This window comes from Canis aureus, chromosome 10 (assembly GCF_053574225.1).
Source record: "Canis aureus isolate CA01 chromosome 10, VMU_Caureus_v.1.0, whole genome shotgun sequence".
NCBI classification, from domain to species: Eukaryota; Metazoa; Chordata; class Mammalia; order Carnivora; family Canidae; genus Canis; species Canis aureus.
The window spans coordinates 23,900,142-23,913,168 of NC_135620.1; the positions used below are offsets into that span (position 1 = coordinate 23,900,142).

A 13,027-nucleotide genomic window follows, 5' to 3' on the forward strand; every position below is an offset into this window, starting at 1 on the left:
ACCTGGGTTTGAACTTAGGACCCTTAGACAAAGAGTAGCATGCTCTACTGAAAGAACACATTTTTTAAACACTCTGGGCCTGGGGTTTTAACAATTGGTTATATTTCTTGATTGGTTATAGGATCATTCAGGCTTTCTATTTTTTAGTCCTATTTATTTATTTATTTATTTATTTATTTATTTATTTATTATTTTGTTTATTCATGAGAGACAGAGAGAGAGAGAGAGAGAGAGAGAGGCAGAGACACAGGCAGAGGGAGAAGCAGGCTCCACGCAGGGAACTCGATCCGGGGACTCTGGGCTCACATCCTGAGCCAACAGCAGACACCCAACCGCTGAGCCACCCAGGCGTCCCTCACCTTCACGTTTCTTACCTTACCTGCCTCTTCCCCATTTTCTTGAACCATTTCACGACAGGCTTGTCAATTTTACTAATCTTATAAAAAATCAACTTGTGGCTTTGTTCTCTATTATATATATTCTCTATTATTTCTCCATTTTTTCATTTCATTAATTTCTGTTATCTCATTATCTCATTCCTTTTATTTTGGTTTTGTTCTGTTCTTTAAAAAATTTCTTCAGTTCAGGGCGCCTGGGTAGTTGAGCGTCTGCCTTTGGCTCAGGCCAGGATTCCAGGGTCCTGGGATTGAGTCCCAGATGGGGCTCCTTGCAGGGAGCCTGCTTCTCCCTCTGCCTGTGTCTCTGCCTCTCTCTGTGTGTCGCTCATGAATAAATAAATAAAATCTTTTAAAAAAACATAACGCACATACAAAAATGCACAAATCTTAAGAGTTCTACGATTTATCACAAAGTGAACAGAACACATATGACTCCTATGCAAGTCAAGAAATAGAACACTACTATACATTTGAAGCCTCTAGTGCCTCTCCCAATTACAGTCTCCTGCTTTCTGGGAGGTAACCACCATCATGATATCTGTCACTATAGATCAGTTTTACCTGCTTTTGAACTTTATGAAAACAGAATATAGAATGTATTTTTTTATATTTGGCTTCATTTGTCCAATATTATATTTATGAGATATGTATAAGTTGTTGCATCTGGCTATACTTTGTTCATTTTGTTGCTTTATATAATATTTTACCATAAGAATATACTAGAATTCATTTATCCATTGTACTGTTGATGAACATTTGTGTGGTTTCCAGTTCGGGGCTAATGCAAATAATGCTGATGTGAACATTGTTTTCTTTTGAAATAATTTCAAACTTGTAAACAAAGTCACAAAAATCGTACAAAGAACGTTTTTTCCTGAGCCATTTGAGACTAAATTGCTGGTATGATGCCCCAAATAACTTAGAATGTATATGTAATTGCTGTGAACGATAGTATTGTCTTACTTAACCCCAATACAACAATCAAAAGCAGGTAATGAAAATTAATACATTATTGTCATTGAATCCACACACTTCATTCAGGTTATTCCAATTGTCCCAGTATGTCTTTCTTTTTTTTTAATTTTTTTTTTAATTTATGATAGTCACAGAGAGAGAGAGAGAGAGAGGCAGAGACACAGGCAGAGGGAGAAGCAGAGGGAGAAGCAGGCTCCATGCACTGGGAGCCCGATGTGGGATTCGATCCCGGGTCTCCAGGATCGCGCCCTGGGCCAAAGGCAGGCGCCAAACCGCTGCGCCACCCAGGGATCCCCCAGTATGTCTTTCATAGCAAAACACTCCAGTCAGAGATCACGTGTTTTATTTGGCTTTCAGATGTCTTTCTCTTTCAGTTTAGAGCAGTTCTTCAGTCTTTCCTTGACTTTAAAGGCCTTGACTCTTTTGAATATTACAGACCAGTTGTTTTGTATAGTGCCCCAAATTTTAGTTTTTCTGATATTTCCTCATGTTTAGATTCAGGTCATGTGTTTTTGGTAGGAATATCAGGGAAATACTGTTATTTTCATTGCATCCTGTCAGGTGGCAAATAGGTCAATTTGTCCCATTACTAAGAATATTCACTTTGACCAATTTACTAAGGTGTTTTCTAACAAGTTTCTCCTCTGCAAAATTACTCTTTTCCCTTTGTAATTAATAAATATCCTGTGAGAGACACTTTGACACTACGCAAATATCCTATTTAGTTTTAGCATCCATGAATGACTCTTGTCTGCAATAATTATTAGTGTGATGACAAATGATTTTTTCCATCATTTCTTTTACATTCATTAAATGGAATTCTGCTATAAGAAAGAGCTGTGTCTTCTCTCCTTACTTTCTTTTTTTTATTTATTTATGATAATCACACACACACAGAGAGAGACAGAGACACAGGCAGAGGGAGAAGCAGGCTCCATGCACTGGGAGCCCGACGTGGGATTCGATCCCGGGACTCCAGGATCGCGCCCTGGGCCAAAGGCAGGCGCCAAACCGCTGCGCCACCCAGGGATCCCTCATTTGTTACTATTTGTATTCAGTTTTGGGTTCCATCCCCAACACACACACACACACATACACACAAAGTTTTTTTTTTTTTTTTTTTACTACACACAGGTTTCAAATCAGTTAAATGGGTGAGGAGAGGAAAAGTATTTATTTTTATTTTATTATTATTATTTTTGAATTTTTAAAAATATTTTATTTATTCATGAGAGACACAGAGAGAGAGAGAGGCAGAGACATAGGCAGAGGGAGAAGCAGACTCCAACGCAGGGAGCCTGACACGGGACTCGATCCCAAGACTCCAGGACCACTCCCCGGGCCAAGGGCAGGCACTAAACTTGAGCCACCCAGGGATGCCCCAAGAAACAGTATCTTTGAATTGACATCAACATTAGACCAGATGGATATAACATATATCAGGAAAAGCAGTTCTAATAGGGAAATATATAGTAACAAGGTCCTATCTCAAGGAACAAGAAAAAAAGCTCAAATAAACAATTTAACCTTACATCTAAGGGAACTAGAAAAAGGAGAACAAACAAAGCCCAAGAAAGGGAGGAAATAATAATGGTCAGAGCAGAAATAAATGACTAAAACAGAGACTAAAAATAAATAAGTAGATAGAAAATATAATTAATGAAACCAAGAGTTGTATCTTCGAAAAGATAAACAAAATTAATTAGTCTTTAGCCAGGTTCATCAAGAACAAAAGAAAAAGAACCCAAATAAACAGTGACATCACAGAAATACAAAGGATTATAAGATAACACTACAAAAAAAATTATATGCCAGTAAACTGAACCTAGAAGAAGTGGATAAATTCCTATAAACATACAATCTTCCAAAGTGGAATCAGGAAGAAATAGAAAATCTGAACAGACCAATTACTAGTAACAAAATGGAATCAGTAATCAAATAACTATCCAAAAAATATGGGGTGCCTGGGTGGCTCAGTTGGTTGACCATCTGCCTTCAGCTCAGGTCATGACCTCAGGGTCCTGGAATTGAGCCCAAAGTTGGGCTCCCTGATCAGTGGAGCCCTGCTCTGCTTCTCCCTCTGCCCCTCATCCCCATTTATGCTTTCTCTCTTTCTCTCTGTCTCAAATAAATAAAATTTTAAATATAAAAATAACTATAAAAAAACCCCCCAAACCAGATAAAGTCACAGGTGAATTCTACCAAATTTTTAAATGTTTTATTTATTCATTTGAGAAAGAGAGAAAGAGCACAAGGGGGGGGGGGGGGGCAGAGCCTCCCCGCTGAGCAGGGAGCATGCCTAGGACTCTAGAATCATCACCTAAGCCAAAGGCAGACGGACAGTTAACCAACTGAGCCATCCAGGTACCCCAGAATTCTACCAAACATTTAAAGAAGAGTTAATACCTATTCTCCACAAACTATCCACAAAACAAAAGAGGAAGGAAAACTTCCAAATACATTCTATGAGGCTATCATCACCCTGATACTAAAACCAGATAATAAATAAATAAATAAATAAATAAATAAATAAATAAATAAATAAATAAATAAAAAACCAGATAAAGACAGCACAAAAAAAGGGAACTATAGGCCAACATCCCTGATGAACACAGATGTAAAAATCCTTAACAAAATATTACCAAACCTAATACAACAATACATTAATAAACCATTCACTACATTCAAATGGCATTTATTCTGGGGATCCATAGATTCAATATTCATAAAACAATCAACGTCATATACCAACCACATCAACAAAAGGATAAAAATCATATGATCATCTCAATAGATGATGTAGAAAAAGCATTTGACAAAATTCAACCTCCATTCACAATAAAAATTCTCAACAAAGTAGGTTAGAAGGAACATACATCAACATAATAAGGCCATATATGAAAAACTCACAGCTAATATCTTACTCAATGGTGAACAACTGAGAGATTTCCCTCTAAAATTAGGAACAAGACGAGAATGTCCACTCTTGCCACTTCTATTTAACATAGTACTGGAAGTCCTACCCCAGCAATCAAACAAGTAAAAGAAATTAGAAGCATTCATACTGGTAAAGTTAAACTGTCACTATTTGCAGATGACATCATACTATATATAAAAAACCCTAAAGACTCCACCAAAAAACTACTAGAAGAAAGAAATGACTTTAGTAAAGTTGCAGAATACAAAGTTAATACTCACAAATTGGTAGTGTTTTTATACACTAATAATGAAGTAATATAAAGAGAAATTAAGAAAACAATTCCATTTACAATTATACCAAAAAGAATTTTTAAAAACCTAGGAATAAACTTACCAAAGAGGTGAAAGAACTGTATGATGAAAAGTATAAAACACCAATGAAAGAAATTGAAGATGACACAAATGGAAAGATGTTCCATGCTCATGGGTTGGAAGAATTAAAATTGTTAAAATGTCATACTACCCAAAGCAATCTACATATTCAATGCAATCTTAAAAAACACCAAAGGTATTTTTCACAGAACTAGAACAAATAATCCTAAAATGTGCATGGAACCACAAAAGACCCTGGATAGCCAAAATAATCTCAAGAAAGAAAAACAAAGCTGAAAAGTATCACAGTCACAGATTTCAAGATATACCATTGTAGTAATCAAAATAGTATGGTACTAGAACAAAAATAGACACGAAGGTCAATGAAACAGAATAGAGAGCCCAGAAATAAACCCATGCTTATATGGTCAATTAATCTACAACAAACAGGCAAGAATATATAATGGAGGAAAAGACAGCTTTACATGTAGCTCTGCAGTGTAAAAAACTGAACTGCTAAATGTAAAAGAATGAAACTAGACTAGTTTTATTTTATTTTATTTTAGTTTTAGTTTTTTTAAACTAGTTTTTTTTTAAATCTCAAAGTCATTCTAAAGATTTATTTATTTATTATTTATTTATTTATTTATTTATTTATTTATTTATTTATTTTTATGATAGACACAGAGAGAAAGAGAGAGGCAGAGACACAGGAGGAGGGAGAAGCAGGCTCCATGCCGGGAGCCCGACGTGGGACTCGATCCCGGGACTCCAGGATCATGCCCTGGGCCAAAGGCAGGCACCAAACCTCTGAGCCACCCAGAGATCCCTAAACTAGACTAGTTTTTAACACCATATTCAAAAACTCAAAATGGATGAAAGACCTAAAAATGAGTCCTGAAACCGTAACAATCCTAGAAGAGAACGCAGGCAATAATTTCTTGGACATCGGTTGCAGCAACATTTTTCTCCTTATGTCTGAGGCAAGGGAAACCAAAACAAAAATAAATTATTGGGATTACATCAAAATAAAAAGCTTTCTCACAGTGAAGAAAGCCATCAACAAAGCAAAACAGCAATCTACCAAAAGGGAGAAGATATTTGCAAATGTTATATCCGATAAAGAATTCAATATATTCAATATACTACACAACTCAACACCAAAACAACAAACCAATCCAAATAAAAAAAGGTCAGAGGACCTCAAAAGACATTTTTCCAGAGAAGACATACAAATGTCCAACAGACACATGAAAAAATGCTCAACATCACTCGTCATCAGAGAAATGCAAATCAAAACCACAATGAATTATCACCTTATACCTGTCAGAATGGCTAAAATAAAAATAAGAAATAACAAGTGTTGACAAAGATGTGGAGAAAAGGAAAGCTTGTGCACTGTTGGTGGGAATGTAAACTGGTACGACCACTGTGGAAAACAGTATGGAGTTTCCTCAAAAAATTAAAAATAAAAATATCATGTGATTCAATCATTCCGCTACTGGGTATTTACCCAAAGAAAACTAAAACATTAATTTCAAAAGATATCTGTACCACTATGTTTACTGCAGCATTATTTACAATAGCCAAGGTATGAAAGCAGCCTCAGGGTTCTCCAAATGGATAAAAAGTTGTGTGTGTGTGTGTGTATATATATATATATATATATATATATATATATATATATATATATCCATTATATATATATAATGGATAAAAAGTTGTGTATATATATATATATATACACACACACACACACAGTAGAGTATTATGCAACCATATTATTACAGTGAGATCATGTCATTTGCGACAACATGAATGAAGCTAGAGGATATTATGGTAAGTAAAGTAAGTCAGACCGAAAAACACAAGTACCATGTGATTTCACTCATATGTGGAATCTAAGAAAAAAAAAAAGGCAGAATCAGACCTGTAGATACAGAGAACAAACTAATGATTGCCAGAGGGTGGTGAAGGGGAGTAGAAAACACAGTCTTCCAGTTATGGACTGATTAAGTCACAGGAATAAAAGGCACAGCATAAGGAATATATTCAGTGCCTTTGTAATAGTGATGGTGACAGATGGTAGCTATACTTGTGAATGAAACATAATGTAGAAACTTGTCAAATCACTATGATGTACCTCAAACTAATGTAACACTGTGTGTCAATTATACTCAAATAAAAAATGTTTTTAAAAAATCTGTGAGCAGGGTGCCTGAGTGGCTCAGTCAGTTAAGCATCCACCTTTGGCTTAGGTCATGATTCTGGGTCCTGGAATTGAGCCCATCAGGCTCTCTGCTCAGTGGGGAGTCTCCTTTCCCCTCTCCCTCTGCTCTTCCCTCACCCTGCTCATGCTCGCTTCCTCACTCTCTCAAATAAATATTTTTAAATTAAAATTAAAAAATCTGTAAGCAATCCAAATTGTTTCAATGGAGAATGGATAAAGAAGTTACCCATGTGAAGGATGGATAAAGAAACATATTGGAACACCTGGCTGGATCAGTTGGTAGAACATGTGACTCAGGGTCCTGAGTTCAAGCCCCATGTTGGGTATAGAGCTTACTTAAGTAAATAATAGTTTGGGGTGCTTGACTGGTTTAGTGGGTAGAGTGTGTGACTTTTGATCTTGGGGTCATGAGTTTGAGCCCCATGTTGGGCAGAGATTATCTTAAAAATAAAGTAACTGTGGCATAGTCATAAAAGAGACTACTATTCAGCAATTAAAAAGGACTGAACTACTTTAAATGGACAAATTTTAAGATATATTAGATATATCTCAGTAAGGTTATAAAAAAGGAAGAATTTTTTAAAATTTTTTTTATTTATTTATGATAGTTACAGAGAGAGAGAGAGGCAGAGACACAGGCAGAGGGAGAAGCAGGCTCCATGCACCGGGAGCCCAATGTGGGATTCGATCCCGGGTCTCCAGGATCGCGCCCTGGGCCAAAGGCAGGCGCCAAACCGCTGCGCCACCCAGGGATCCCAAAAAGGAAGAATTGAATATACATGTACAACTTTGATGAATCTCAAAAACACTGTCAAAAAAAGTACAAAAGAATATATACTATATGGTTCATTTACATATATACTATATGATTCCATTTATACAATGTTCAAACATGAATAATACTAATCTGTGGTAACAGAAGTCAGATAGTGGTTGCCTCTGATAGGAGGTATTAACTGAAGAAAGGATACGGTGGGATATAATTGTTCTATATTTTGTTTTGAGTCGTTACATAAGTGTATTTGTCACAATGTATAAAGCTAAACACAATCTGTGCATTTTATTTTATGTAAACTATACCTTAAAAAGAAGATATCATTAAGAAAATGAATAGACATACCACACATTGGGAAATAATATTTATAATGCATATGTGTGACAAAAGACTTATATCCAGAATATATCAAGACCTCTAAAAACTATCAATAGAAAAGCAAACATTCCAATTAATAATGTGCAAAAAATGTGCAGAATATTTGAACAATTAACAAAAAAGATAGGATGTCCAACAAGCACGTGAAAAGATGTTTAACATCATTATTTACTAGGGAAATGTAAATTAAAACCTCAATGAGATACTATTATACATCCACTAAAATGGATAAAATGAAAATGACTTTTAATATCAAAACTTTATAAGATGTGCTACAATTGGAACTCTCATCCATTGCTGGTGGGTGTGTGAACAGTTCTCTCATTTTAGAGAATTGTTTGGTAGTTTCTTAAAATTTTAAATATATACCTACCTACCCTATGACCCAGGAATTCCACTTCTAAGTATTTTCCCAAGAAAAATGGAGGTTTATTTTTTTTAAAGATTTTGTTCATTTATTTGACACAGAGAAAGTACAAGCAAAGGGAGTGGTAGGCAGAGTGAGAGGAAGAAGCAGCACTCCCCTCTTCCCCAAGCAGGAAGCCTGATGCAGGGCTCAATATCAGGACCAGGGGATCATGAACCAAGCTGAAGGCAGATGCCCAACCAAATGAGCCACTCAAAACGGAGGTTTATATCTACAAAAAAAAAGGCTTGTACAAGAAAACTCATAGCATCCTTAATCATCATCATCATTAAAACAACTCAAATATGCATCAACAGGAGAATGGATAAAGAAATTGTTTTATATCCATACACTAGAACACTACATAGCCATAAAAAGTAACAACTGACACCTGCAAACCATGAATGAATCTCAAAAACATCACACCAAAGTATATATACTGTATTCTATTTATATGATTCAAATTTCATGAAGTCTAAAGATGGGCAAAACTAATCTATGGTGTTAGAACTGCCTGCTTCTCCCTCTATGTCTCTGCCCCTCTCTGTCTCTCATGAATAAATAAATAAAATATTTTTCTAAAAAATCCAAAACTCACTCAACTGAAGTCTTAAAATCAACCCCAAAAGCCCTAAAATAAAGATGAAATACAGATACTTTCAGAAAAACATAAATATGTGGATTTGTCACCAACAGGTCTGTGCTAAAGGAAATATGAAAGGGTAGTTTTCAAGCAGAGAAAAATGATCCCAGATGTAAGCCTGGAGATTCAGGGAGGAAAATGGCAAAAAAATATTAAGTATTGACCATCTAAAATAGTAATAGTATAGGGGCATCTGGGCTGCTGACTCTTAATTTTGGCTCAGGTCATGATCTCAGGGTTGTGGGATCCAGCCTCCCTTTGGGCTCCTCACTCAGCGCAGAGTCTGCTTGGGATTCTCTCTCACCCTGTGCCTCCACCCCCCCTCCATTTGCACTAGCTCTCTGACTCTAAAATAAATAAATATTTTTAAAAATAAAAAATTAAACAGTAGTGAACTAAAATATACAAAACTAAAATACGTGACAAAAATGGAACATAAGTTAGGAGAGAAGTAAAAGGAGTTAAAATATTTTCAGGTCCTTTCATTGACCAAAAACAAGTAAAAGTACTAATTTTATTATTAAACTCTAGTAATCAAAGGTGCATGCAGTAATCTACAGAGAATTGTGAAAGAATATATAATTATTAACAAATGAATAAAGGGGAATACTAAATAATAAAAAGCTCAATAAATCCAAAGAAAGCAATAAAAGGAAGAAAAATAAAAAGAATAAATGGAAAGTAAATAGTAAGCTAATAAATTTAAAACCAAACATATCAATAACTATATTAAATATAAATGGCTCCAAATAAAATGTTTCAAATAAAAGATATAAACAGTCAAACTAGATTAAGAACAATTAAACTCAACCATATACTGCCTGTAAAAGAACCATTTAGGTCAAATATAAATATATAGGAATATTCAAAGTAAAAAAAAAATTAAAATGTACCACATAAAATCTAAAAAGAAAAAGCTAGTATATAGAAATACTTCATAATGAACAAACACAGTATTTCATAATTTAAAAAGGTATAACTCAGCAGGAAAATGTAATAAATCTGTATTTTATGCACCTAAAAACACAGCGTTAAATGTACATTTAAAAAAAAGCTGATAGGGATCCCTGGGTGGCGCAGTGGTTTGGCGCCTGCCTTTGGCCCAGGGCACGATCCTGGAGACCCGGGATCGAATCCCATATTGGGCTCCCGGGCTCTCTCTCTCTCTGTGACTATCATAAATAAATAAATAAATAAATAAATAAATAAATAAGCTGATAGAATTAAAAGGAGAAATAGACAACTCCATAATCTTAGTCAGAAATTTTAACACATACCATCAATACCTGTTAGAAGAGGCACAGGCCAAAGAATCAGAAATGATTTAAAGATCTGAATAACACAATTAACACTCTTGAGCTGATGCCTGTGACACTGTACCCAACAACTAGAGAATACACAATATTTTAAAGTTCAAAAATGTACTATATATTGGCACATAAAACAAATCAATACATTTCAAAGAACTGAAATAACACAGACTGTATTCTCTGATCACACTCTAATTAAACTAAATACCAATTTCAAAGATTTTCACATTTGGATACTAAGAATGTCTTGGTAGCTTATGGGTCAAAACAGATATTACAAGAGAAATTAGAAAATATCTTTTACTCAAAAATAGTGAAAATACTACATATAGAAGCTTGTGTGACACAGTTAAAGTGGTGTTTAGAGATAAATATATAGCTTTAAAATGCTTATTATAAAAAGAACAATGGCTGATAACAATTTAAGTTAGAAAATGAACACAGAATTTATGCCAAGATAGAAGGAAAAGAAATAACAAGGATAAAAGTGGACCTTAATGACATAGAAAGCGAAGAGAGAAAGGATCAACTTCATTGAAAACTTTGAAACTGATAAGCCTCTGTCAAAACTCACCAAGAAAAATTGAGAGAAAATAGAAATTACCACCACCAAAAATGAAAAAGAGGACTTCATTACAAATCCCACAGACTTTTATAAGATAATGAGAATATTATGAACAATTTTATCCCAATAAATTAAAAAATTTAGGTGAAATGGACAAATTCCTTAAAAAAAAAAACATAGCAAACAAGCAGCAGCAGCAGCAGAAAAAAGAAAATCTTAATAGGCTCTAACTTTCAAATAAAATGAGTTCATCATTTAAAACTTTCCCACACATTGCTGCTGTTGTCAACATCATACAGCCTCTTGGATTCTAATGAAGTCAGGTAACACTCTGGAATGAGAGACAAGCCAATTTAAGGAAAATGTGGATCCAGCCTTATCTATAATTATCATTAAATATTTAATAACAAGAAACCCATCTAGATGCAGAACGTATATATCTTTTTAAGATTTTTAAATTTATTTATTCATGAGAGACACAGAGAGAGAGGCCGAGACATAGGCAGAGGGAGAAGCAGGCTCCCTATGGGAAGCCCAGTGCAGAACTCGATCCCAGGATCCCGGATCATACCCTGAGCTGAAGGCAGACACTCAACCACTGAGCCACCCAGGAGTCCCCAGATGCAGAATATCTTGATGCATTTTGCCAATGTGAGAAGGATAGCAGTGCCTGGGGAATGATGAACTCATGGAGAAGAGTTCTAGATTTTCATTTTAGAAAATCTAGCATAGTACCATAGCACAAGACCTCTAGCCTGTACCAAATAACTACATCCTCAGTTCAAACCCAATGTAAACCCCAACCTTTTTTTAAAAGATTTTATTTATTATTTATTCATGATAGACATAGGGAGAGAGAGGGAGAGAGGGGCGCAGAGACACAGGCAGAAGGAGAAGCAGGCTCCATGCAGGGAGCCAGACGTGGGACTGGATCCCGGGACTCCAGGATTGCGCCCTGGGCCAAAGGCAGGTGCCAAACCGCTGAGCCACCCAGGGATTCCCCCAACCTTTTTTTTTTTTTTAAGATTTTATTTGTTTATTCATTTTTAAAAGATTTTATATATTTATTCATGAGACACACAGAGAGAGAGGCAGAGACATAGGAAGAGAAAGAAGCAGGCTCCATGCAGGGAGCCCGAGGTGGGACTCAATCCTGGGACTCCAAGATCATACCCTGGGCTGAAGGCAGGTGCTCAACCGCTGAGCTACCCAGGCATCCCAAGATCTGATTTATTTATTTGAAGGAGAGAGCACAAGCTGGGTGGAGGGGCACAGGGAGATCCCCAACACAGGGCTCAATCCTAGGACCCTGAGAACATGACCAGAGCCGAAGGGAGACACTTAGTCAACTGAGTGCCCCCTAACCCAGGCACCCTATAAACCTCATCTTTTTATTGAAGTACATTACTGATGTTTAGCTTTGCACCAATCACACATTCAGATTTGTCCTCTACAATTTAGGCTGATCTCTCAGCCATGTGACCACACTATTTCCTCCTCCCTCCTCTTCCTAATATGATTCACAGTCCCCTAGATACTCCAAAAATCATGCACAAATAAGTAGGGCTATAGTAACAGTGATGCTGTTGTGTTATTGCCATTGAAGAGTCATACGGTGTATGTGGATTATAGTTTTTTATCTGACGTAAGTTTGTGTGATACCAGCACAACCTGTAGAAAGAGTATATAATGGACTTAAAAAAAAATCTATAGACAAGTAGGGCAGCTGGCTGGCTCAGTCAGTAGAGCACATGACTCTTGATCTTGGAGTTGTAAGTTCAAGCCCCACAATGGGCATAGAGCCTATTAAAAAAAAAATCAGAGCTCCTAGGTGGCACACTTAAGTAGCTAACTCTTGGTTTTGGCTCAGGTTGTGAACTCTGCGCTCAGCTCAGAGTCGGCTAGGTATTCTCTGACCCTCTCCTAATGTCCCTCCCACTCATGCTGTCTCCCTCCCTCTCTCTCTCTCTCTCTCAAATAAAAATAAATTTACAAAAAAATCTACTGACAAGTTTCTTTAATAACAAAAAAAATAAATAGCTAATTCAAAGTCCAG

General features: G+C 36.0%; 1 protein-coding gene across 11 annotated transcripts in view; it reads right to left on the reverse strand.

The window, feature by feature from the left end:
- Nucleotides 1–13,027, reverse strand: part of CDKL3 (cyclin dependent kinase like 3) — a 107,925-nt gene that overhangs the window by 19,348 nt on the left and 75,550 nt on the right. For 6 of the 11 annotated variants that reach the window (XR_013387668.1, XR_013387667.1, XR_013387672.1 and 3 more), the window contains one exon: nucleotides 8,476–8,685. The exons of the other annotated variants lie outside the window; for them this stretch is intronic. Coding sequence is in view for 2 of the 6 variants with exons in the window: in XM_077911695.1 (XP_077767821.1) it covers nucleotides 8,680–8,685 (6 nt within the window). In the remaining 4 variants the exon portion in view is untranslated. Of the gene's footprint in view, nucleotides 1–8,475; nucleotides 8,686–13,027 lie in introns of those variants that run through there. 11 annotated transcript variants of the gene reach the window in all.